Consider the following 27,787-nt stretch of genomic DNA (forward strand, 5'->3'; position numbering starts at 1 on the left):
AAGCGATCCTCCTGCCTCACCCTCCCGAGTAGATGGGATTAGAGGCATGTGCCACCACCCCCGGCTACTTTTTGTATTTTTAGTAGAGACGGGGTTTCACCATGTTGGCCAGGCTGGTCTTAAACTCCTGACCTCAAGTGATCAGCCTGCCTCGGCCTCCCAAAGTGCTGGGATTACATGCATGAGCCACCACGCCCGGCCATATATATATTTGTGTAGAATTGTATCATCTCTAGGATTTGGTAACAGAAATTCCTTTTAGAAAAGCACTGGGAGAAAGGGAAGATACCTGATTTTCCATTATTGTTATTCCTCATACCTATGTGGGATTCGTTCCAGGATCCCACTTCCCCCAGGTAGCAACATCCTTAGATGCTGAAGTCTGTCATGTAAAACAGTACAGTATACATTTATTTATTTATTTATTTATTTATTTATTTATTTTGAGACGGAGTCTTGCTCTGTTGCCCAGGCTGGAGTGCAGTGGTGCAATTTCGGCTCACTGCAACATCCGCCTCCCAAGTTGAAGCAATTCTCCTGCCTCAGCCTCCCAAGTAGCTTGGATTACAGGCGCATGCCACCGTGCCCAGCTAATTTTTGTATTTTTAGTAGAGACAGGTTTTCACCATGTTGCCCAGGCTGGTTGCAAACTCCTGAACTCAAGCAGTCTGCCCGCCTTGGGCTTCCAAAGTGCTGGGATTACAGGCATGAGCCACTGTGCCCAGCCAGCTGTGAATTTTGACATGCTGAATTCCATAAAGCCTCAACAGAACCACTGGAAATTTCTGTAGAATTGATCTCTTCTGACCTGCAACAAGAGGAATATCAGAGAAATGCAATTTGGCCAATCTAAAGACTCCTTCCATATTATTAATCTAACACAACAGTTTAGAAAGATATTTTATTTTTTAGGAAAAGAGCCATAATTATCTTAAATGTGAAAAACCACATCCAATAAATGATATAAAGTTTTTAGGAACAAGGGAATATCTTATTGTCACGCATTCACAGTGAAACCCATTTTAATGCAGGTCCAGAGCCAACTGCAGTCCTGTCCAATCCCATAGGTACAAGGGCCCGGCTCCTCTTCCTGTGTACTGCCCGACTTCCTCATCTTACTGGGTCCAGCATAAAGCAGATGTCCACTGTCTTCCTCACATGCTGTGACCTTGGCTTAGAGGTAGGCACAGTGCCGCTCCAGCAGCGAGGGGTTCGCATTACTTAGGAACAGCAGCTCTTTTTTCCCTTCTTCTGTAGGAGCTAAAATGGAGACAAACACAGGTAAGTGGCAGTTTCCTCCTGCTGCACTGTGTTCACCAGAATATCGTGTAGTCAGAGGCTACCATATCCAAATTACGTTCTGAGGTAATTATCATCTCCCAAGAGATCTTACCTCTAGACCCTCACCCCAACAAGCTACTCTTCTTTTGTATGCATTACTTCCTTTTCTGTGTCTACTCCTCCAACCCAGCATGGAGCTCTCCCTCCACTCCAAGAGTGTCTTCTGGACTTCAGGATTTTGTGACATCTCCCAACTCTTAGAAATCTGTCTATTGTGCATCCCAACTTAACATGCTACAGTTAGTCTTACACTCTTCACTGTACTCCTTTAATAAGCTATTCTAAATAGTTTTTTTTTTTTTGTTTTTTTTTTTTTGCTTTTTTCGATAGAGATGGGGTCTCACTATATTGCCTAGCCTGGTCTCAAACTCCCGACATCAAGTGGTCTTCCCACCTTGCCCTCCCAAAGTGCAGATTACAGGTGTGAGCCACTGCACCAGGCCTCCGATTACTATTAACTCTATTATCTAGTGATAGAGCAGCCTTAGCTTTTCTTCTATATCCCCTCTCATACTCAAAGGTGAGGTCAAGGGCAAATAAATGAACAGTTGGAATGCTTTCAGTCAGAGTAGATGAAATATAGTGCTGAAAGTTAATTTCTGTACATATACTAGGACAGGTGTGGCAAAGATTTACTTAGGTGCTGGAGTAGCCCTTGCACAGTATGAATTTTTCTGTGGGTGTCCCAGCATGAGTCTCTCCAGTGAAGTCTATTGAATAAATAAATTCAATAAGGAGAATGTGGCAGGAACCCAATTACCTGGAAATTCTGCCCAGTGGATGGAGTTGCCTTTGTTCCCTTCTTTATCATGGAAAATTTAGGGATAAAATCTCTTTTGTAAATTAAACCTTAACTGCCTCCCACCCACTTTTCTGTACCATTTATCAGCCAGAAAGAAGTCAAGATAAAGGATGAAGTACAAATTAGAGGCTGTTGTTAAGGGAAGAAGAGATCAAGGCTCTGACTGAGTGGGATTCTACTGTGATCACAAAGCCCTGATAGGAAAAAACTAAATGATGGACCTTTCTCATGTTGAAGCCAATTGTTTTCCAAATAATACTGAATACAACTTTCAAATTCCTTTGGGTTATAGTTGGAAACCAGGATGGGAATAAAGGGATCCAGGGCATCAAATCCTTCCTGGGGAAGAAAAAGGATCAGGAAACATGTTAGTTAAGGGACAAAGCACCAGACAGACAGACTCTACTTAAGCACTTTGAAGGTAAGGTCTTTGTTTTTCTTCTATGTAACTCTACTTCTCATTCTCTGGCAACATTGCCTGATACAGGACTCCACATATGGACTCCACATATGGTGGCTGGCTACTCGTGCTCTACGTGGCCACAAATACTATATATTAAAAAGAGGTGGCTGGGCACAGTGACTCACACCTGTAATCCCAGCACCTTGGGAGGCTGAGATGGGCATATTGCTTGAGCCCAGGAGTTCCAGACGAGCCTGGGCCATGTGGTAAAACCCTGTCTCGACAGAAAATACAAAAATTAGCCAGGAGTGGTGCTGCGTGCCTCTAGCCCCAGGTACTCGGGAGGCTGAGGATTGCTTGAGACCGGGAGGTTGAGATTGCAGTGAGCTGCGATTGCTCCACTACACATACTGTCACAGTATGGGTGACAGAGTAAGACCATGTCTACACACACACAAAAGGCAATGCTTGAGGAGGCGGATGCTACTTGTGTGAATACACATACATACACGCGCACACACACATATTGTGTGTAAGTATTTTGGACAGTTTTGGCTTTTGAAACGAAGTTAATGTTTCATATTTTCAAAGGAATATGGTGGCTCATGCTGGTAATCCCAGCACTTTGGGTGGCCAAGGAGGGCAGATCGCCTGAGGTCAGGAGTTCAAGACCTGCCTGGCCAATATGGTGAAACCCCATCTCTACTAAATTACAAAAATTAGCTGGGCGTGGTGGCATGCACCTGTCGTCCCAGCTAGTCGGGAGACTGAGGCAGAAGAATTGCTTAAACTCGGGAGGTGGATGTTGCAGTGAGCCGAGATTAAGCCACTGCACTCCAGCCTGGTGACAGAGCAAGACGCCATCTCAAAAAAAAAAAAAAAAAAAAAAAAATTAGCCAGGCATGGTGATGCGTGCCTGTAATTCCAGCTACTTGGGAGGCTGAGGCAGGAGAATCACTTGAACCTGGGAGGTGGAGGTTGCAGTGAGCTGAGATTGCACCACTGCACTCCAGCGTGGGTGACAGAGCAAGACTTCATCTCAAATAAAATAAGAAATAAAAATAATGGGAAAAAATACGCTAGATGGAAAACAAATGGAAACAAATAAAGCAATCAAACTGTATTTCTTTTTTTTTTTTTCATTTTCTTGAGACTGAGTTTTGCTCCTGTTGCCCAGGCTAGAGTGCAATGGCACAATCTCGGCTCACTGCAACCTCTGCCTCCTGGGTTCAAGAGATTCTCCTGTCTCACGAGTAGCTGGCATTACATGCCTGCACCACCATGCCCAGCTAATTTTTTGTATTTTTAGTAGAGACAGGATTTCATCATGTTGGCCAGGCTGGTCTTGAACTCCTGACCTCAGGTGATCCGCCCGCCCTGGCCTCCCAAAGTGCAGGGATTATAGGTGTGAGCCACTGCGCCCGGCCGAAGGAACTTATTTTTTTCTTTCTTTTTCACTGTCTCCCAGGCTGGAGTGCATTGGCACATCTTAGCTCACTGCAACCTCTGCCTCCCCGGGTCAAGCGATTCTCCCACCTCAGCCTTTGGAGTATCTGTCTGGGACTATAGGCGCCCCACCACGCCCGGCTAATTTTTTTTTTTTTTTTTTTTCATTTTTTGGTAGAGACAGGGTTTCACCATGTTGGCCAGGCCGGTCTAGATCTCCTGACCTCGTGATCTGCCCACCTCGGCCTCCCAAAGTGCTGGGATTATAGGCATGAGCCACCGCGCCCAGCCTGAGAGCTATCAAATCTGAAACTACTTTTCATATATTCTAGTATTGAGCTAATAAGTAAATATACTATGGCTACTGGCAGCAGATTTCTCATTATTTTAGATTAGAGTTACAGATATGGAAAGGGTACAATGACTGCTGTGATGGTAGCATGGAATTGGCTACTAGTAGGAACTCATAGTTTTTTAATATGATTAGAGAAACAAACGCAGATGTGTGTGGATGTGTATAAACATGTATATGCATATGGTTCACACATATACATACATACATGTATGTACGTACATCTATTTACGAACTTTGCTGTGAGGGCCTAGGAGAAAGGACACCTCAGTAGCAGTGAGTATACCTAGGACTCAGGCCTTGGTTGCTAAATACCAGTCTCCTCTAAAATAAGCCAATGCTCTTTGGAGAAATGGAGATTCCAGGGCTGGGCATGGGAAGTATAAGAGGGGTCTGGAACATATTCTCATGACAGAAAATAAAGAAGTGGTCAAAGAATGATAAGAGCTGGATATGGTGGCTCACGCCAGTAATCCCAGCACTTTAGGAGGCCGAGGTGGGAGGATTGCCTGAGGCTAGCAGTTCAAGACCACCCTAGGCAACAACATAGTTAAGACCATGCCTCTAAAAAAAAAAAAAGGAAAGAAAAGAAAAAGACAACATTCAGTGCTGGGTGTGGTGGCATGTGCTCAAGGCTACAGTGAACTATGATGGTGCTACTGCACTACAACCTGGGTGACAGAGTGAGACCCTATCTCCAAAAAAATAATGATGGGGACATTTTAAAAGGATATAGAAGTTAGCCTGAAGGAGCTTTTTTTCCTGTTGAGATAGGGCCGCACTCTATTGCCCAGGCTGGAGTACACTGGCAAAATCAGGGCCCACTACAGCCTTGACCTCCCGGGCTCAAGCGATCCTCCCACCTCAGTCTCCAGAGTAGCTGTGACTACAGGTGAATGCCACCATGCCCAGCTAGTTTTAAAATTTTTTTTGTAGAGATGGGGTCTCACTTTGTTGCCCAGGCTGGTCTCAAACTCCTGAGCTCAGGGGATCCTTCTGCCTTGGCCTCCCAAAGTGCTGTGATTACAGCTGTGAGCTACCATGCCTGGCCATGGAGGAATTTTTTTTTGTTTTTTGTTTTTCTTGAGACGGAGTCTTGCTTTGTGGCTCAGGCTGGAGTGTAATGGCACAATCTTGGTTCACTGCAACCTCCGCCTCCTGGGTTCAACCGATTCTTCTGCCTCAGCCTCCAGAGTAACTGGGACTACAGGTGCGCACCACCACACCTGGCTAATTTTTACATTTTTAGTAGAGACAGGATTTCACCATATTGGCCAGGCTGGTCTTGAACTCCTGACCTCGTGATCCGCCCGCCTCGGCCTCCCAAAGTGCTGGGATTACAGACGTGAGCCATCACACCCGGCCAATGAAGGAATTTTTAATGGCCAAATCTAAGATGATTTGAGCACCAAAATAAAAAGTGACAGTAATGATTTAGATTCTATTAAATAAAAATCCACAAGACCATACCAGCTGCGGAGGCTCCATGCCAGGTATAACTAAAGTAATGGATACTAAAACCAGTAGGTGGAAGTTTGAGAAGTAACAGGATCTTTACCTAGTCTCAAAGTATATCTCTACAACATACATATTAATTCCAAAGCAAAATAATAACTTTACTGAAGAGAAACCAGATGGACAACACCTCAGCTAACAGTTCCAAAATCATTACCAGTAATGGGAGAAATGTGCCTCCTGATAGGATGCACTCACTCAGACATGTCATCACTTCTAACATCACTTCTATTCAGGAGGAAACCTCAGACAACCCCAAAAAGTGACCTACAAAATAGCTGGCATGCACATGCCAAAAACATAAAGATTAAGATTTCAAATGACAAAGACTGACAGACTGTCACAGATTAAAGGAGACCAAAGAGACATGACAACTTTTTCTTTTTTTTTGAGACGGAGTCTCGCTCTGTCACCCACACTGTAGTGCAGTGGTGCAATCTCGGCTCACTGCAACCTCCACCTCCCGGGTTCAAGCGATTCTCCTACCTCGGCCTCCTGAGTAGCTGGGACTACACCCACGCGCCACCACGCCTGGCTAATTTTTTGTATTTTTAGTAGAGACGGGGTTTCACCATGTTAGCCAGGATGGTCTCGATCTCCTGACCTCATGATCCGCCTGCCTCGGCCTCCCAAAGTGCTGGGATTACAGGCATGAGCCACCGCACCCGGCCAGAGACATGACAACTTAATGTAACACATTATCTGGGATTTATTTTTCTATAAAAGATACTGGGATAACTGGCTACATCAGAATAAATTCCACCAATTAGGTAAAAGTATGATATCAATGTCAATTTTCTGACTTTGATAATTATGCTCAGGGTATATTAGAGTATCTTTGTTTTTAGGAATGAGACATTATTTGGAGACAAAGAAGCATCAAGGCCAGGCGCCGTGGCTCACGCCTATAATCCTAGCACTTTGGGAGGCTGAGGTAGGCGGATCACTTGAGGTCAGGAGCTTGAAACCAGCCTGGCCAACATGGTGAAACCTCGTCTCTACTAAAAATACAAAAAATTAGCTGGGCGTGGTAGTGGACGCCTGTAATCCCAGCTACTTAGGAGGCCGAGACAGAAGAATCACTTGAACCCGGGAGGCGGAGGTTGCAGTGAGCCAAAATCGCGCCATTGCACTCAAGCCTGGGTGACAGAGCAAGACTCTGTCTCAAAAAAAAAAAAAAAAAGAAAAGAAACTCTGGAGAAAGACGGAGACGGATAAAGCAATAATGATCAAGTTAATATTTTAGGAATCCAGGGGAAGGGCATACAGGAATATGATTTTTCTCTAAGTCTGAAATTATGTCAAAATAAATAGATTAATAAAAATATTTTTCTGTAAACAGGATTTTACAGAAACAAATTTGTAGAAACAGAAATTTGTAGAAACAAATTTTCCTTTGACTTGACCTTTCCCAGCAACTCCTGGGGCAGATAGGCTTTCCGGGGCTTAAAGAGAGACCCAGTCTGGCTCAAAGCCGACACAATGGCACCTCCATGCTGAAAGAAAAGAGAAAAGGCTGAACTGGAAAAAGTTAAAAAGGATGGAAAACTGCATTAATCATCTGTAGATTTTTTTTTCTTTCTTGGGCATACAGTGTTACAAAAGTGTGGTCTAGCACAGTTAAATGGCAACTAAATTGGTTATTCCAGATTTGGCTCTGACAATAAACTGCTACCTGATTTTAAATTTACCATGACATATTTGTGGGTCTCAAACTCTTTTCCAAAGATGGTAAGGAGATACAAAAACACTTTAAATGTCTGCAAGCAAAATAAAATTAGGCCAATATTTAAATAAAATGGTTTTGAATAAACTTACTTTGGAAAGATTATAAACCATATATATATAGATTTTAATTCAGACTTTATTTCTAACTTGGTACAGATACAGGAATTAAATAAGACATAATAACTTACTGTCCATAAAATAAGAGACTGTAAAGTATTAGCAGTGAAATAGTAGAACATGTTTAAAATGATAATACATTTCTTTCTGAAATGTGTGAGGTATCATATGCACTTACCCAATCATTTTTCATCATTTTCCTCAAGTTGTGAACAAGTGCTAATTCCTCTGGGGCAATCTGCATATTGGACAGAAAGAGAGAAGAGATCATCACGTGCCTTTCCTAGATGTTCTCCTGAAACAATTGACAACAATTTTTTTTTTTTTTTTTTTGACAGAGTCTTGCTCTGTCGCCCAGGCTGGAGGGCAGTGGCGCGATTTGGGCTCACTGCAACCTCCACCTCCTGGGTTCAAGCGATTCTCCTGCCTCAGCCTCCTGAGTAGCTGGGACTATAGGCGCGCGCCACCGGCGCCTAATTTTTTGTATTTTTAGTAGAGACAGAGTTTCCCCATGTTAGCCAGGACGGTCTCAAACTCCTGACCTTGTGATCCGCCCACCTCGGCCTACCAATGTGCTGGGATTACAAGCATGAGCCACTGCGCCTGGCGACAACAATTTTTTTAAAACCCTCAACTAAGACATAATTGTATACCTGAAGGTACTCCCTCTAGGATACGCCACATAGCCTCTGGCCCTAGAACTGCCATGCTTCTGGAGATTGACAGTCACTGAGAAAAACACCCACCGCCCCAAACCAGCCCCATTTTGATGCTTCTGATCTCCTCTGCTTAGACCATCTAGACTCATTTTGAAAAAAGAATCAAAAGACAGAAAAAAATTAAGAAAGAAAACATAGCTTCTGCTGTCATTCTCTTTCCTCAACATACTCCCTTAGTTTTCAATGAATAGTGGAACTCTTGCCATTACCTCCTCCTCTGATTCTGTTTTACTGTTTATCTTTTCTTTTTTTTTATTTTTTTGAGACAGTCTCATTCTGTTGCCCAGCCTGGAATGCAGTGGCATGATCTCCACTCATTGCGGGCTCTGCCTCTTGGGCTCAAGCCATCCTCCCATCTCAGCCTTCCAAGTAGCTGGAGCTACATACAGGTGCAAACCACCATGCCCAGCTAGTTTTTTATATTTTTTGTAGAGACAGGGTTTCACTGTGCTGCCCAGGCTGACCTCAAACTCCAAACTCCTGGACTCAAGCAAACCACCCATCTTGGCCTCCTAAAAGTGCTGGGATTACAGGCATCAGCCATCACACCAGGCCTTGCTATTTATCTTCACATATATATATACGAATATGTATGTGTACATATACATATACAAATATGTATGTGTGCATATACATATACGAATATGTATGTGTGCATATATACGTATATATACATATATGAATATTATATATACATATATGAACATATAGGTATATTCATATATTATGAATACATATATGAATATATGTATATATAAATATATATGAATATATGTGTGTATATATACATATATGAATATATATGTGTGTATATATACATATATATGAATATATATATATGGCAATCTTGGCTCACTGCAACCTCCGCCTCCTGGGTTCAAGCGATTCTCCTGCCTCAGCCTCCCGAGTAACTGGGATTACAGTCATGCACCACCATGCCCGGCTAATTTTGTATTTTTAGTAGAGATGGGTTTCTCCATGTTGGTCGGGCTGGTCTCGAACTCCAAGCTCAGGTGATCCACCCGCCTCAGCCTCCCCAAGTGCTGGGATTACAGGCATGAGCCACTGCGCCCAGCCATATATATATTTTTTAAGAGACAGGATTTCACTCTGTCACCCAGGTTGGTGTGCAGTGTTGCAATCATGCCACACTACAACCTTGAACTCCAGGGCTCAAGTGATCCTCTGGCCTCAGCCTTCCAGTAGCGGTGACTGCAGGCGTGTGCCACCATGCCGGCTACCGGCTAATTTCTTATTTTTTTAGGGGCAGGGGCCTTGCTATAGTGCCCATCCTAGTCTTGAACTCCTGGCCTCAAGCGATCCTCCCACCTCAGCCTCATGAGCCACTGGGATTACAGGCGTAAGCCACTGCACCCAGCTCTTTACTGTTTATCTTCAAATATTCCTAGGGCAAGAAAACATATTGCATGGTCTACAAGGCTAAGACCCAGCCTCCATACTGATGGAATCAGAAATCAGAGAAACAAGATAGAGACACCCAGTTTTCCTACCGGGCTTTTATCTTCTCTTTTCAGAGTGGTTCTTCCCCAAAGAGCATTGATTCCATCCACGGCCACTAGGAGGTGAAACATACCAAAAGAACTTTGCCTCTTTAGCTCTTTCAGCACAATTCCAACTGCATCTGTGGCGTTCCTCACCCGTGTTATGCCCTATTGGGAGAGACAGTGGATTGTAGTGCTACCAGAGGCCTTCTCTTGTTATCGCATGTTACACATTCAGTGTTTTTTCTTATACCTGTTCAACCACTTCTCCCAGAGGACTCCCTTTCTCAGTGCTTTCTCTCTTATTCCAGACATACTTCTCTTGAACTTTTATCTAAAAGCAAGCAAAGAAAATAAAAACCAAAAAAAAGGCTACTTGGCCTAAGGGTGAAACCATCCCTTGAAAAGGTTGGAGGCTAAGGTTAACAGGAGTTCATTTTAATCTATTGTTCAGGTTCTGTAAGAGACCTCAATGTAGAAGTGAATGCTTTCTTTTCTTCTTTTTTTTTTTTTTTTGAGACAGCTTCTTTCTCTGTAACCCAGGCTGAAGTGCAGTGGCAGCATCTCAGCTCACTGCAACATCCACCTCCCAGGTTCAAGGGATTCTCTTGCCTCAGCCTCCCAAGTAGCTGGGATTTCAGGCGTGTGTCACCACACCTGGCTAATTTTTGTATTTTTAGTAGAGATGGGGTTTCGCCATGTTGGCCAGGCTGGTCTAGAATTCCTGACCTCAGGTGATCTGCCCACCTCGGCCTCCCAAAATGCTGGAATTACATGTCTGAGCCACACGCCTGACCTCTTTTATCTTTTTTTTGAGACCATATCTCACTCTGTTAGCCAGGCTGGAGTACAATGGCACTATCTCGGCTCACTGCAACCTCTGATTCCCAGGTTCAAGAGATTCCCCTTCCTCAGCCTCCTGAATAGATGGGCCTACAGGCGTGCACCACCACACCCGGCTAATTTTTGTATTTTTAGTAGAGATGGGGTTTCACCATGTTGGCCAGGCTCATCTTGAACTCCTGACCTCAGGTGATCCGCCTGCCTTGGCCTCCCAAAGTGCTGACATTACAGGTGTGAGCCCCTGTGCCTGACCAAAGTGAATGCTTTCTAATCCATTTCTGCTTGGAGCCTTGAAGAAACATACATAAGGGATTCTGATGAAAATGTCCAGAATGAGACTCTGGTATCTGCATTTTTAACAAGCTCTTAGGTGACTCTGCTTTATATCCAGAGTTGAAGGCCCCTGGTCTAGACAGGGTATCTAAGAATCACCAGGGTAAAGAAGAATTTTTCCAATACATTTCTGGTTCCCTAAAAAGATACTGTCTGGAGAAAATCATGTAGTTGGAAATGTGCTTGCGAGGGATTGGAGGCTGTACCTTGAAAAGTCAATGAATCAACTGGATTTCACTTTGCTACCCACAAAATGGGAACAACTTACTGTTGCCTATTTATTTCACATGGATAAATGAGTTTCAAGTTATGAGTCCACTGTGAGCAAAACGTATGAAAGAAATTAAAAATGATACAGTTATTCCAACGCCAGTATCAGTTCTCCATAGTCTATTGGTACTCAGGGCACAAAGAATCCATGTAAGGACTACCTAGCACTCAACTTCTGGGAGTCTAGTCACCTGGTTCAGGAAGCGCTCATTTGTAGTTTTGAAATTCTTCAGCCAGGTTGAAGCCTCTAAAGGTTGATCAAAGCGCTGTTTGTTGTAGCTGGACTGCAGAAGATCCCGACAATTTTTCACCCAAAGATGAGCTTTAAAAAAAAGAGGCAGAAGAAAACAAGCCAGGCAGAAACTGTATTCAACTCGAAATATTCTATGCCTCTTTTAAGTTATGGGAAATGACTTTAGTTTCTCATATATATTTCTTTTCTTTTCTTTTTTTTTTTTTTTTTGAGACAGGGTCTTGCTCTGTCACCCAGGCTAGAAGGCAGGATGTGATCACAGTTCACTGTAACCTTGAACTCCTAGGCTCAGGCAATCATCCTGCCTCAGCCTCTCAAAGTGCTGTTGAACCACTATGCCTGGCCTTGTCAGGTCCATCTTAGACTAAACATTATCATTAGAATCAATATATAAAACATACCAAGTGTATTAAATATCACTTCTGCTTTCTGGCAGGTTTGAAAGGTAAGTCAGAAAATGTGGATGTTACATAAGCAGGGTTGTTTGAAAAAGAAAGAAAATGTGGATGCACACAACACTGAACAAAAAAGAAACAAATCCAAGTTTTGACAATCCATACTGACAACTCTAGAATGCTGATAAATAGTAAAAGGCTCTATGGGTACTCAGGACTGTTAACAGATGGCAAAAACAAAACAAAACAAAACAAAACAAAACTCCACGGCGACCTCTAAGGCAGAAGTTTATATCCATGGGTATTAAATATCAAAAGAAGGACTGCTTAGCATCAAAAGTCTTTAGGAAGCTTTTAGCCCAATTTCCTTTTGTCACATTGACTTCACCTTGTAATCTGCTTGGCAGTAATATCACGAAGAAATCATGATGGATGAGCTCAGACTGCTCTACATCTGGAGTAAAGGCTTTTCTTCTTCTTCTTTTTTTTTTTTTTGAGACAGGGTCTTGCTTTGTTGCCCACGCTAGAGTGTAGTGGTGCGATCACAGCTCACTGCAGCCTCCTCCTGGGCTCTAAGCAATATTCCAGCCTCAGCCTCCCAAAGTGCTGGGATTATAGGTTTGAGCCATCGTGACTGGCAAAGGCTTTTCCTTTAGCTATCAGATCCCTGTTAGGAAAGTAAAGCTGAGGCCGGGTGCAATGGCTCATGCCTGTAATCCCAGCACTTTGGGAGGCCGAGACAGGTGGATCACCTGAAGTCAGGAGTTCGAGACCAGCCTGGCCAACATGGTGAAACCCTGTCTCTACTAAAAATACAAAAAAAATTAGCCGGGCATGGTGGCGGGCGCCTGTAGTCCCAGCTACTCAGGAGGCTGAGGCAGAAGAAGGGTGTGAACCCGGGAGGCAGAGCTTGCAGTGAGCTGAGATCGTGCCACTGCACTCCAGCCTGGGCGACAGAGCAAGACTCCGTCTCAAAAAAAAAAAAAAAAAAAAAAAAAATTAGCTGGGCGTGGTGGTGTGGTGGGCGCCTGTAATCCCAGCTACTTGGGAGGCTGAGGCAGGAGAATCTCTTGAGCCTGGGAGGCGGAGGTTGCAGTGACCTGAGATTGCGCCTCTGCACTCCAGACTGGCCGACAAGAGCGAAACTCCATCTCAAAAAAAAAAAAAAAGAAAAGAAAAGAAAAGAAAATTAAAGCTGCAAGGCTACCACAGTAACAGGATAACTAAACCTAACAGACAGAAGAAACAACAGGAAGTTCTTACCATCTGGAATATGTAGTATCAGCCAGTCCTGTTTTGCACAGAAATGAATAACATGGCAAAGACTTAGGGTTTTTCCTGTTCCCTTCTCTCCATCTAAAGTATATGTTGTTAAAGAAAACATGACTGGAAGGATCACTTGTACTGTGAACAGTAGTTATGCTTTGTTTTGTTTTTTTGAGACGGGGTTGGAGAGCAGTGGCTTGATATCAGCTCACAGCAACCTCCGCTTCCCGGGTTCAAGCGATTCTCCTGCCTCAGCTTCCCAAGTAGCTGGGATTACAGGTGCACGCTACCACACCCGGCTAATATTTTGCATTTTTAGTAAATGCGGGGTTTCGCCATGTTGGCCAGGCAGGTCTTGAACTCCTGACTTCAGGCGATACGCCTACCTCGGCTTCCCAAACTCCTGGGATTATAGGTGTGAGCTACCGTGCCCGGCCTCAACAGTACTTTTTTTCATTTCTTCTGTTGCCTTATTTGAGGGGAGAAAGCATTGGTTCATGAGGGTCCACGCAGACAGGAAAGGATACACAGAAGATATCGTATAGCCGGATAAGCAAAACTGGTGTTTTTCAGGTAATGCAGAAGTTCTAGGGCTGGTTTCCTTACCATCAGGCAAGCTTCACTGAATGTCTTCACCTGATAAAGTAGGAAAGAAGGAAAGAGTGGGTGGGGTGTGGAAGGAGTGGGTGGGGTGTGGTATATATATACTCTGCCTAAAGTGGCAACCAAGACCATCAGATTGCATGCCTCTAATTTATTCAGTTAGGAGAAGCTGGGTTGGTACTGAGTTTGAAAATCTATCCATATAACTTAGCTAAAAACTGAAATACATTATTCCGCACTAAGTAACATGATAGTCAGCTTTTGATTATTCCTGTTACTGAAGCATATATTCTATCTCAGCTGAAATCTATAAATAATTGATATATCTCATAACAAAATTACGTATACCACTTAGGGCCACTGTAAATATGGAAAGCATATAGAAAAATGCTTAAAATTTCTGACACAAGTTAATAATTCAATAAACATTAACTCTTTAAATTTTTTTCTTTTTTTTTTTTTTGAGACGGAGTTTCACTCTTGTTGCCCAGGCTGGAGTGCAATGGCACGATCTCGGCTCACCACAACCTCTGCCTCCCAGTTCAAGAGATTCTCCTGCCTCAGCCTCCCGAGTAGCTGGGATTACAGGCACCCACCACCATGCCCGGCTATTTTGTATTTTTAGTACAGAAGGAGTTTCTCCTTGTTGGTCAGGCTGGTCTCAAACTCCCGACCTCAGGTGACACCCCCGCCTCGGCCTCCCAAAGTGCAGGGATTACAGGCGTGAGCCACTGCGCCTGGCCTAAAATTTATTTTTAGTTAATTTTTTTTTTTTTTTTTTTTTGAGACAGAGTCTCACTCTGTCACCCAGGCTAGAGTGCAGTGGTGCGATCTCGGCTCACTGCAACCTCCGCCTCCGGGGTTCAAGCAATTCTTCTGCCTCGCCTCCTCAGTAGCTGGGATTACAGGTGCCACCACCATGGCAGGCTGATTTTTGTAATTTTAGTAGAGACAGGCTTTCACCATGTTGGTCAGGCTGGTCTCGAACTCCTGACCTCATGATCCACCCGCCTCAGCCTCCCAAGGTGCTGGGATTATAGGCGTGAGCCACCGCACCTGGCCTATAATTTATTTTTATTACTTTAACCATTTAGACTTTTTTCTCTAGAACTAAATACATGGTGGCTCAGGGGCAGGTGTGACCAGCTGCCTCACAACTCTAAGGCCATCCATACCTCATACCTCTAGCATACTAACCTTTCAGAGTTCAATTCCCCTTTTGCTACCAGAATACTTTGGTGGGAAATTTGGGAAGCACTAATGTGTGTGAAACTGATTTGCAAAGAAAATATTAAAATGTGTCTACTAATAAGAATATCTAACAAATACTGTTTGTAAGTATAACTAAAATAGTGTTAATTTTTTTTTTTTTGAGACAGAGTCTCGCTCTGTCGCACAGGCTGGAGTGCAGTGACACGATCTCAGCTCACTGCAACCTCCGCCTCCCAGGTTCAAGCGATTCTCCTGCCTCAGCCTCACAAGTAGCTGTGACTACAGGCGTGTGCCACCACGCCCAGCTAATTTTTGTATTTTTAGTAGAGATGGAGTTTCACCATGTTGGCCAGGCTCATCTTGAACTCCTGGCCTTAAGTAATCTGCCCACCTCAGCTTCCCAAAGTGCTGGAATTACAGGCGTGAGCCATTGTACCCAGCCAGTGTTGATATTTTTAAAAGAAATCCTAACAAAACAATTGAATTGGTGTAGGATTTGACAGGCAATTCCAAATTTAATGGAAGGTTCAATGTTCAAAAAAACACGATAAAGGTATTAAAACAAATGTTGGCTGGGCGTGGTGGCTCATGCCTGTAATCCCAGCACTTTGGGAGGCCAAGGCAGGTGGATCACCTGAAGTTAGGAGTTGGAGACCAGCCTGGCCAATATGGCAAATCCCCATGTCTACTAAAACTATAAAAATTAGCCAGGCGTGGTGGCGAGCACCTGTAATCCCAGCTCCTTGGGAGGCTGAGGCAGGAGAATCACTTGAACCCAGGAGGCGTAGGTTGCAGTGAGCTGAGATCGCATCACTGCGTTTCAGCCTGGGCGACAAAAGTGAAACTCCATTTCAAAAAAAAGTCACATCAGGGCTGGGAGCTGTGGCTCACACCTGTAATCCCAGCACTTTGAGATGCCAATACAGGAGGATCGCTTGAGCCCAGGAGGTCAGAGATGTAGAGTGTGCTGTGGGCTGTGGTCACGCCACTGTACTCCAGCCTGGTTGTCAGAGTGAGACCCTGTCTCTATAATTAAAATAATAGTGATAAAATAAAGTCAGCTACCCTGGGCACACTGTCCATGAGTTAGGTCTGCTCCAAAAGGAGCAGTATTTAAAAAAAAAAAAAAGTCATATTAGGCAGTATGACAATGCTAATATCCACAAACAATGGTGAGGAAGTAGGCCTTCATGTAAATGAAAATTATGAAAAGAACCTGTAAGTTCTTCCAGAGCATTGTTGGTTAAGCCAGTCTGAAAACAACTTCAAATAGTTAATTAAAGATAGAACCTCACAGCTCTGAAGCTGAATAAACATTGTACTGTGTATGTCTTGGAACAGTTTAAGGTGCCACTGCAGATGATTTCTTCTGGTTGTGTCCCATTTCCAATCTTAACAACAACAACAAAATTTTTTTTAATTAAAATTGTTTTTTGGAGACAGGGTCTCACTCTGTTGTCCGAGTTGGAGTGCCGTGGCACTATGGTAGCTCACTGCAGCCTGAACTCCTGGGCTCAAGCCATCGTCCTGCCTCAGCCTCCTAAGCAGCTACCACACATGACTAAATGTTTTTCTTTTTTTTTGAGTGGGCAGCAGCAAGATTTATTGAGAAGAGCAAAAGAACAAAGCTTCCACAGTGTGGAAGGGGACCCGAGAAGGTTGCCCATGTTTTTCTTTTCTAAATAAAGATACAGTCTCATTATATTGCCCAGCTGGTCTTGAACTCCTGCGCTCAAACAATCCTCCCACCTTCACCTCCCAAAGTGCTGAGACTACAGGCATAAACTACCTTGCCTGGCCTGTTATACCTTATTTTATTTTATGCTTGAGATAAGGTCTTGCTCTGTTGCCCAGGCTGGGGTACAGTGGTGCAATCATGGCTCACTGAAGCCCTCACCTCCTGAGCTCAACCGATCCTCCAACCTCAGCCACCTGAGTAGCTGCGACTACAGGTGTGCATCATGCCCAGCTAATTTTTAATTTTTAATTTTTGTAGAGACAGGTCTCCCTATGTTGCCTAGACTGGTCTCGAACTCCTGGGCCCAAGTGATCCTTCCACCTTGGCCTCCCAAAGTGCAGCTGGGATTACAGGCGTGAGCCATAGCGCCCGGCCTGTTATGCCCTTATTATTCATCTAATTTCCCAAAATAAACCACACTAAAGAAATGAGATCCTCTGGCTCGCATGCTAAAACTCACCTGCACAGGCAAGTTTGATAACATTTTCACAAAATCCACAAGAGAATAAAAACCAATGCATCTAATCAAAATATTGCTTCTGTTTAGCTCAGGAGTGTACTATGATTTTGCTTTTGTGCAGCATATTAACTATTTTCATGATATTTTGCCAAGGCAAATTTTAAGTTCATTTAAAACAATTATTTGATGCTGAAATTACTGGAATCTTCTTGGGCTATACAAGGAGGAAAACATCAATATTGTTTAAACATGAGCTTAAAGTAATTGTACTAGTCACAAAAGGTAATCAACACATGAATTTCTGTTTTTCAGATTAAATTTCATCTTTTCAAATTTTCTTCTCATTTAGCCCCACCCCTTTGCTAGCAGCAGCTTGTATTCTGGGCTCCCTCCAATTCCATTCCCTGTCTTGAGCACCTGCATCACAAAGCGAGGAGGAAGGCCATGGGGAAATACAGTCTTCAAATCCTGGGGGGAGATGTTGTAGTGCTGACCCTCGTGCTGATCCCCATGCTTGGCCTAGGAAATAAGAGTGCAAACAGGTATAATGGTGACAAAGTGACCAAGACTTTCTTTTTTGTCTTATATATGTGTGTGTATATATGTATGAATATGTGTATATATATACATACATACATACATATATATATACACATACATACATATATATATATACACATACATATATATATATATTATTTTTAAAATGGAGTTTTACTTTTATCACCCAGGCAGGAGTGCAATGGTGCGATCTTAGTTCACTGCAACCTCCGCCTCCTGGGTACAAGCAATTCTCCTACCTCAGCCTCCCAGTAGCTGGCATTACAATATGCCACCGCACCCGGCTAATTTTTGTATTTTTAGTAGAGACGGGGTTTCACCATGTTGGCCAGGCTGGTCTTAAACTCCTGACCTCAGGTGATCTGCCTGCCTCAGCCTCCCAAAATGCTGCGATTACAGGGTGAGCCATCTTGCCCAGCCTTGTCTTCTTTTTTTTTTGAGACGGAGTCTCACTCTGTCACCCAGGCTGGAGTGCAATGGTGTAATCTCGGCTCACTGCAACCCCCGCCTCCCGGGTTCAAGAGATTCTCCTGCCTCAGCCTCCCGAGCATCTGGGACTACAGGCACGCGCCACCACGCCCAGCTAATTTTTGTATTTTTAGTAGAGACGGGATTTCACCATGTTGACCAGGATGGTCTTGATCTCTTGACCTCGTGATCCGCTCACCTCGACCTCCCAAAGTGCTGGGATTACAGGCATGAGCCACAGCGCCTAGCCCAGCCTTGTCTTTTTATCTGTGACCAAGACTTTGAAAATTGGATAAGGCCTGCTATTCACTCATGTCTTTATGTGTTTTTTTTGGTTTGTTTGTTTTGTTTTTTTTTTTTGAGATGGAGTTTCACTCTTGTTGCCCAGGCTGAAGTGTAGTGGCGCGATCTTGGCTCACCACAACCCCCGCCTCCCGGGTTCAACCAATTCTCCTGTCTCACCCTCCCAAGTAGATAGGATCACAGGCATGTGCCTGGCTAATTTTGTATTTTTAGTAGAGACAGGGTTTCTCCATGTTTAGTAAAGACAGGCTGGTCTTGAACTCCCGACCTCAAGTGATCCACCTGCCTCAGCTTCCCAAAGTGCTAGGATTACAGGCGTGAGCCACTGCACCCGGACTTTATGTCTTTTTTTTTTTTGAGACAAGATCTTGCTCGGTTTACCAGGCTGGAATGCAGTAGTACAATCACGGCTCACTGAGGCCTCCAATTCCCAGGCTCAAGAGATCCTCCCGCCTCAGCCTCACAAGTAGCTGGGACCACAGGTGTGCACCACTACACCTGGCTCACTTTTTTACTTTTTTGGTAGAGATGAGGTCTTGCTATGTTGCCCAGGTTGGTCTTGAACTCCTGAGCTCAAGTGATCCTCCCACTTTGGCCTCTCAGTGTTGGGATTACAGGCGTGAGCCACTGCGCCTGGACCACTCATCTCTTAAAGCTGGAAAAGATATCTCCCATTGTTTTGAGAAAGCCTGTTGCCCAGACTGGAGTGCAGTGTCCTGATCTCAGCTGACTATAGCCTTGACCTCCTGGGCTCAAGTGATCCTTGTACCTAAATCTCTCGAGTAGCTGGGACTACAGGCGCATGCCACTATGCACTGCTAATTGAAAAACTTTTGGCCGAGTGCAGTGGCTCATGCCTGTCATCCCAGCACTATGGGAGGCCAAGGCGGGTGGATTATGAGGTCAGGAGTTCAAGACCAGCCTGGCCAAGAGGGTGAAAGCCTGTCTCTACAAAAAATACAAAAAATTAGCCAGGCATGGTGGCAGGCGCCTGTAATCCCAGCTATTCAGGAGGCTGAGGCAGAGAACTGCTTCAACCCGGGAGGCGGAGGATGCAGGGAGCCAAGATCACGCCACTGCACTCCAGCCTGGGTGACAGAGCAAGGTTCCGTCTAAAAAAAAGAAAGAAAAATAAAATTTTTTTGGCTGGGCGCAGTGGCTCATGCCTATAATCCCAGCACTTTACGAGGCCAAGGTGAGCGGATTGCCTGAGGTCAGGAATTCAAGACCAGCCTGGCCAACATGGTAAAACCCCATCTGTACTAAAAATACAAAACTTAGCCAGGCATGGTGGTGGATGCCTGTAATCACAGCTACTTGGGAGGCTGAGACAGGAAAATCATTTAAACCCAGGAGGTGGAGGTTGCAGTGAGATGAGACTGCGCCATTGCACTCCAGCCTGGGCAAGATGAGTGAAACTCTGTCTCAAAAAAAAAAAAAAAAAAAAAATTGTTTTAGAGTTAGGGTCTTGCTATGTTGCCTAGGCTAGTCTAGAACTCCTAAGCTCAAGTGATCCTCCCACCTAGGCCTCCCAAAGTCCTGGGATTACAGGCATAAGCTACTGTGCCCAGCCTCATTTATCTTAGCCAAGAATGCTGGTTGCTGCCCTCAAACCCAGTATGTCTATAAAAGTGGTGGCCCAAATAATGAAGCCAATTGCTCATCAAAGTAAACCGTAGATGTAGGGGTAGCAAAGACAATTCTTGCCATCTGGATTCTTCTGTGCTGTTTATAGAGATGCTCCAGTCATGTGACAAGATCAGCTGCATGCTGCTGTTTCCATAGAAACCCCAGAGGAATTGGCAGATAAAAGGACTGCAATTACAGAGAAAGCTGAAAAGACACTTCAGTGGCTTGATTCATTTATTCTACTTCATTTTGTGTTTGTGAAAATAGGTGAATGGTATATATATATATATCTGCATCTATATCTATATCTATCTATCTATCTATCTATCTATCCTTTCTTTTTTTTTTTTTGAGACAGAGTCTTGCACTGTCGCCCAGGCTGGAGTGCAGTAGCACGATCTCAGCTCACTGCAAGCTCCACCTCCAGGTTCATACCATTCTCCTGCCTCAGTCTCCCGAGTAGCTAGGACTACAGGCACCCGCCACCATGCTCAACTAATTTTTTTTTTGTATTTTTAGTAGAGATGGGGTTTCACTGTGTTAGCCAGGATGGTCTCAGTCTCCTGACCTCATGATCCACCTGCCTTGGCCTCCCAAAATGCTGGGATTACAGGCATGAGCCACCTCACTGAGCCATATATATATACTTTTTAAGACAGAGTCTTGCTCTCTTGCCCAGGCTGGAGTGCAGAGGCGCGATCTTGGCTCACTGCAACTTCTGCCTCCTGGGTTCAAGCAATTCTCCTGCCTCAGCCTCCTGAGTAGCTGGGATTACAGGTGCCCACCACCACACCCAGCTAATTTTAGTATTTTTAGTAGAGACAGGCTTTCGCCATGTTGGCTAGGCTGGTCTAGAACTCCTGACCTCAAGTGATCCTCCTGCCTCGGCCTCCCAAAGTGCTAGGATGACAGTTGTGAGCCACCCCGCATGGCCAAAGGCTAGAGATATATTTAAAACACACCCTGCTGAGATCATGTTTTGGGTAATGGGTGTTTACTTTTTCTTTCCACACAGACTATATTAAGATGGGAAGACTCAGAGGGTAGGGGCAGGGAAAGAAAGCTATTGGTTCCTAACATTACAGCACACACCACAAATTAATTTCATTTATGAGAGGCAGCAACAAAAAGAAATCAATATCCAGTCTAATAGGGAACTGGACTAGAAAATGCAACACTAGATACTGCTGGAATCCTGGCTTCTGCAGACAAAATTCACTTTAAATGCTGCTCTTCTCACAACAAATCAAGTTAGTTCCCTCTCCAGACCCTAGGAAATCCACTTACAAAACTGCAAAATAGCACCAGATTGGTTATTAGAAAAATTGGGTTCTGAACCTGCCCTGGTAGAAAATTGTGGGCAAGTAGTTTAATTTCTTTAGTACTCTCCATACCAGAGTTTGTTAAGTTATGGCTGGGCACCTGTTTTGTAAATAGAGTTTTACTGGAACATGTTCACACCCATTTGTTTATGGCAGAGTTGAGTACTTGTGACAGATCATCTCAGTCCATCAGCCTGAAATATTCACTACATGGTCCTTTAAGAAAAAGTCTGTCACCCAACACATAATATAAGCAATAATAATTGGTAAACTTACCCTGTAAGAAATTAAACTTAGTAAGTATTGAGTATTCGACAACTCTATGCTCAGCAAAATCCGTGGAACTAGGTGAATTCACTAGTAGAGATTACATGGGAACTGATATAGACCGAGCTGGCCAGTGTATGTTACCACAGTATCAGACAGGGACAGGGAGAATCTGGGTTTCAGAGTGCGATCTCAGGTGCACTATCTGAGTAAATGCAAATCTACTAAGCTTCTTTCAGTTTCAGTTTTCCTATGCAAAATGAGGACAGGAACACAAATCATAAGCCCTGAGAAACCCCATATACATATTAGTAACTCACCGGGTCATTCTCATTGGTGCGGGAAATAGCTCTCGGACTCTCGACTGGAACCTGGTTATCTAGGTGAGCAGCAATGCTTTGGCGAACCTGGGTCCCCATGTGTAAAAAACGCCCAGGGTCCAACTATAAGAGAAACCATTTCAGTGTTACGGGGTTATCAAACTTTTTTTTTTTTTTTTTTTTTGAGATCGAGTTTCGCTCTTGTTGCCCAAGCTGGAGTGCAATGGCGTGATCTCAGGCTCACTACAACCTCCGCCTTCCAGGTTCAAGTGATTCTCCTGCCTCAGCCTCCTGAGTAACTGGGATTACAGGCATGCGCCACCACACCCAGCTGATTTTTTATATTTTTAGTAGAAACAAGATTTCACCATATGGGCAAGGCTGGTCTTGAACTCCTGAACTCAGGTGATCCGCCCGCCTCTGCCTCCCAAAATGCTGGGATTACAGGCTTGAGCCACCACACCTGGCCCATCAAACTTTTTATGCTTGCCAAAACACCGAGAAGGTGAGCCATGTCTGCAACAGGGATGTCACTAACATACGTTTTTCTTTTTTTTTTTTGAGACGGAGTCTCGCTCTGTCGCCCAGGCTGGAGTGCAGTGGCGCGATCTCGGCTCACTGCAAGCTCCGCCTCCCGGGTTCACGCCATTCTCCTGCCTCAGCCTCCCGAGTAGCTGGGACTACAGGCGCCCGCCACCACACCCGGCTAATTTTTTGTATTTTTAGTAGAGGTGGGGTTTCACTGTGTTAGCCAGGATGGTCTCGATCTCCTGACCTCATGATCCGCCCGCCTCTGCCTCCCAAAGTGCTGGGATTACAGGCGTGAGCCACCGCGCCTGGCAACATTTTTCTTCTATGTAAAAAGGATCCCTGTTATTATTTAAAATTCACTAAGTCCAATGACATTATTCATATTCTGTATCTGTTCCAGTCTGTGTATTGCCTTATCAGGGGTCTGTCCTATATGGAAACAAACAATTCTGTCAGAGATTATTCAGGAGCATACATAGCATAGCCATTAGCAAACTTGAAGCAGGAAAGCTCTTTTAATGCGCTTGCACAAGCGATGAATGGTTGTCAAAACTGTGTAATTCTCATTCTCTGTCAGTCACCTCAGTTATCAGGGGATCAGTGCAATGCTCCTCACTATGTGACAGCTATAATTACATGCCCTGTAACAATTTTCCTGCTAATTGTGCCCTGGAATAAAGGATCTTTCATTAGAGACATGTAATAAGGGAGTATGTCAAATACACAGCCAAGTGAAAGCAAACTGCTCTATAGGTAACTCAGTGAACTGTACACTGAAACCTCTGAACCAACAGGGAGGGGAAGGGGGCGGATTTCGGTAGACAAATCTAACAAAATGGTAAGTGAAAAACCCCAAAACTGAGCTTAAGGATAACAAACCTTATGTAGAAAGTGAAAAGATGTGTTATGAGGAAAAGATTAGGGAATGCAGCCAGGAGAAGCAAGAGAACAGAAATATAATGGATAGTGTAATAAGGGAGTTGCTTAATAAATAGGTTATCATATGAAAGCTACCAGTATTTTATAGTCTCACCAAGCAGCTTCTCACTCTCTCTCTTTTTTTTAAGACAGGGTCTTGCTCTGTCACCCAGGCTGGAGTGCAGTGGCACGATCACGGCACACTGTAGTCTCAAACTCCCAGGCCCAAGCCATGCTCCCATCTCAGGCTCCCAAGTAGCTGGGACTACAGGTGCATGCCACTATACCCAGCTAATTTTTTTAATTTTTTTGTAGACAGGGTCTTGCTATGTTGCCCAGGCTGCTCTCCAACTCCTGCGCTCACGCGATCCTCCTGCCTCGGCCTCCCAAAGTGCTGGGATGATAGGTGTGAGCCACTGTACCTGGCTCACCAAGCAGCTTTTTGTGGGTTTTTTTTTTTTTTTTTTTTGAGATAGAGTCTTGCTCTGTTGCCCAGGCTGGGGTGCAGTGACACAATCTTGGCTCTCTGCAACCTCCGCCTCCTGGGTTCAAGTGATTCTCCTGACACAGCCTCCTGAGCAGCTGGGATTATAGGAGTGTGCCACCACGCCCAGCTAATTTTTCTATTTTTAGTAGAGACAGGATTTTGCCATGTTGGCCAGGCTGGTCTCAAACTCCTGACCTCAGGTGGTCCTCCCACCACAGGCTCCCAAAGTGCTGGGATTACAGGCATGAGCCACCGTGCCCAGCCTACCAAGCAGCTTTTTGAGTGCAGAAAATATATGTTATCTCTGTACCATCCCTCCTCACACTTATACCCATTTTATGACATGATCCTAAATTATGTGTCTAACATTCCCACTACACAGGTTGGGAGAGAGTATTGTACCCATCACTTTTGTTTTCCTTTTTGATCATTCTTGGGTGTTTCTCACAGAGGGGGATTTGGCAGGGTCATAGGACAATAGTGGAGGGAAGGTCAGCAGATAAACAAGTGAACAAAGGTCTCTGGTTTTCCTAGGCAGAGGACCCTGCGGCCTTCCGCAGTGTTTGTGTCCCTGGGTACTTGAGATTAGGGAATGGTGATGACTCTTAACGAGCATGCTGCCTTCAAACATCTGTTTAACAAAGCACATCTTGCACCGCCCTTAATCCATTCAACCCTGAGTGGACACAGCACATGTTTCAGAGAGCACAGGGTTGGGGGTAAGGTCACAGTTTAACAGGATCCCAAGGCCGAATAATTTTTCTTAGTACAGAACAAAATGAAAAGTTTCCCATGTCTACTTCTTTCTACACAGACACGGCAACCATCCGATTTCTCAATCTTTTCCCCACCTTTCCCCCCTTTCTATTCCACAAAACCGCCATTGTCATCGTGGCCCGTTCTCAATGAGCTGCTGGGTACACCTCCCAGACGGGGTGGCGGCCGGGCAGAGGGGCTCCTCACTTCCCAGTAGGGGCGGCTGGGCAGAGGCGCCCCTCACCTCCCGGACGGGGCGGCTGGCCGGGTGGGGGGCTGACCCCCCCACCTCCCTCCCAGACGGGGCGGCTGGCCGGGCAGAGGGGCTCCTCACTTCCCAGTAGGGGCGGCTGGGCAGAGGCGCCCCTCACCTCCCGGACGGGGCGGCTGGCCGGGCGGGGGGCTGACCCCCCTACCTCCCTCCCGGACGGGGCGGCTGGCCGGGCAGAGGGGCTCCTCACTTCCCAGTAGGGGCGGCTGGGCAGAGGCGCCCCTCACCTCCCAGACGGGGGGGCTGGCCGGGCGGGGGGCTGACCCCCCCACCTCCCTCCCGGACGGGGCGGCTGGCCGGGCGCCCAGGTCGGGCGCCCAGGCTGGGATGCAATGGCAATGGCATGATCTCAGCTCACTACAACCTCTGCGCCCAGGTTCAAGTGGTTCTCCTGCCTCAGTAGCTGGGATTACAGGCGCCCGCCACCACGCCTGACTAATTTTTGTATTTTTAGTGGAGACTGGGTTTCACCATGTTGGTCACGCTGGTCTGGAACTCCTGACCTCAGGTGATCTGCCCGCCTTAGCCTCCCAAAGTGCTGGGATTATGGGTGTGAGCCACTATGCCCAGCCAACACATAACATTTTAACTTGTATCTTTATCTCTAAATCTTTGATTTTTTCATCTTTCATAGTCCTTAACCTTCCCGAAAATAGGTTTAACCTTCAACTAATCTAAAAGCTTGGATGGAGCCAGGTGTGGTGGTCCACTCCTGTAGTCCCAGCTACTTGGGAACTAAAGTGGAAGGACTGCTTGAGGGCAGGAGTTCCACATCAGCCAGGGAAGCACAGTGAGACCCCGACAATAAAAAAATTTTAAAAAGCTTAGAAGGTTCCAGAACGATGTCAAAATAAGTCTCAAATTCCTTAGCATAACAATCTAGACCACTGTGATGACTTCAGCCTACCTTTGTAATTTCATTTATAACCATATGACCATGCTAAAACATGTCACTTTTATGCCTCTATACTTCTGCTCATTCTACCTCAACTTCCCTCTCTCCCCATTTAAATCTTTCCCATTCATCAAGCCTCAACTCGAATGTCACATCCTCAGTGAAAATTTGCCAGACACCTCCAGTCAAAAGTAATTCTCTATCCTTTCTGCTAATAGCACTCTTTGTATTGCACAGCAACTTTATTACACTGCCTTGAGTTGTACTCATGCCTACTGTTAACTGAGTATCTATTAGATGTTAGGCAATACAGTATTGTACATATACTAGTTTTAAACCTAGAAATCCTAGAAGATAGGCAGAATATTATCAACCCTGTGTTATGATGGGGAAGATAAGGTTCAGGGAAGCTGAGTAATTTTGATTAAGGTCACAGAGTTTTAGGTGGTGAACTAGAATTGACATCCAAGTTTGTCTCTATTTTAAAAAAAACTGTATCATGTTATCTTACACATGCTTGTCTCCTAGGCTACACGCTTGGAAGAAAAGGGGTCAGATTTTATTGATTTTTATATCTCCCTCTCTGAGTACTTAACACACTACAGGTATTTAGTTTGCCCTGGAATAAAGAATCTGAAACTGAAAACATGCAATGAGAGAGTACGTAAAGCATCCATGAAGGAAAGTATATGCTCTATAGGAAACTTAGTGAAGTATACACAGAAACTTCTGAACCATTACTTGTAGATTTTAATATAAAGTAACTGTCAAGTACTAGAGTTGCTCCAGCTTTGTCTGAGAATGTATGACTGTAAATTACAGCGGAAGCAGCAATGCTTGGGAAATATCCAAATATCCAAATCGTTCTCTACACTTCTCAGCCTCCCTTGCAGAAACAGGAGGGGTCATGTGATTCCTTTGGCTAAAGACGTATGAATGGAAATAACTTGTGTCATTGTGTCCTTTCTAATCAGAGCCAATTAAGTGTGAGGTATAAATTATCTCTCCCTCCCCACCTTAAAAGCTATATGTTGCGATGCATCCCAAGAAGGTAAACTTTTGTCCCTCCATCCAGACTTCAATCTTGCTTGCAAAGCCTTTTTGAAAGACAGGAACAGCAAAAACAAAGCAAAACACATGCACACAACACAAACAATATCCTTTGTGTTAGGCCACTGAGAATACAAGGCTTGTTACTTCAGGGTAGCAATCTGAATAACACACCCTAGTACTACTTAAACGCTACTCAATTTTATCTACCGGAGAGAAAGCACCATGCCTCTTTAGCTGGAGAGAAAGCAGAGTGGAAAACAAACTATTCAAGGGTCACAAGGTGGTGCTATTTCTACAGTAATGTGATGACATTTTTGTTATACTTTTTTTTTTTGACATAGGGTGGGGTCTTGCTATATTGCCCCGGACAGTCTCAAATTCCTGGGCCCACATGATCCTCCTGCCTCAGCCTCCCAAGTAGCTGAAACTACAGGTACTTTTTGAAGCAAATTAAAAGCTAGCAAAATGGAATCTTTTTTTTTTTTTTTTTTTTTGAGACGGAGTTTCACTCTTGTTGCCCAGGCTGGAGTGCAATGGTGTGATCTTGGCTCACTGCAACCTCTGCCTCCCAGGTTCAAGCGATTCTGCTGCCTCAGCCTCCCGAGTAGCTGGGATTACAGGCATGCGCCACTGCACCTGGCTAATTTTGTATTTTTAGTAGTGATGGGGTTTCTCCATGTTGGTCAGGCTGGTCTCGAACTCCCGACC

The 27,787-nt window shown here is 44.6% G+C and overlaps 1 protein-coding gene across 7 annotated transcripts in view; it reads right to left on the bottom strand.

Annotated features, from left to right (window-relative positions):
* Window positions 1-887: 887 nt before the first annotated feature.
* DAP3 (death associated protein 3) overlaps window positions 888-27,787 on the bottom strand; it is a 133,813-nt gene continuing 106,913 nt past the window's right edge. For all 7 annotated transcript variants that reach the window (XM_055361577.2, XM_055361566.2, XM_019024015.4 and 4 more), the window contains 11 exons: window positions 22,169-22,291; window positions 17,716-17,817; window positions 13,813-13,921; window positions 13,283-13,375; window positions 11,563-11,693; window positions 10,179-10,259; window positions 9,935-10,093; window positions 7,883-7,942; window positions 7,266-7,355; window positions 2,365-2,482; window positions 888-1,260 (listed from right to left, as the gene is read on the bottom strand). In XM_055361577.2, the coding sequence (XP_055217552.2) occupies window positions 1,175-1,260; window positions 2,365-2,482; window positions 7,266-7,355; window positions 7,883-7,942; window positions 9,935-10,093; window positions 10,179-10,259; window positions 11,563-11,693; window positions 13,283-13,375; window positions 13,813-13,921; window positions 17,716-17,817; window positions 22,169-22,291 (1,152 nt within the window). In that variant the 3' untranslated portion in view covers window positions 888-1,174. The remainder of the gene's footprint in view (window positions 1,261-2,364; window positions 2,483-7,265; window positions 7,356-7,882; window positions 7,943-9,934; window positions 10,094-10,178; window positions 10,260-11,562; window positions 11,694-13,282; window positions 13,376-13,812; window positions 13,922-17,715; window positions 17,818-22,168; window positions 22,292-27,787) is intronic.

The sequence above is a fragment of the Gorilla gorilla genome, chromosome 1 (assembly GCF_029281585.2).
Source record: "Gorilla gorilla gorilla isolate KB3781 chromosome 1, NHGRI_mGorGor1-v2.1_pri, whole genome shotgun sequence".
NCBI lineage: Eukaryota > Metazoa > Chordata > Mammalia > Primates > Hominidae > Gorilla > Gorilla gorilla.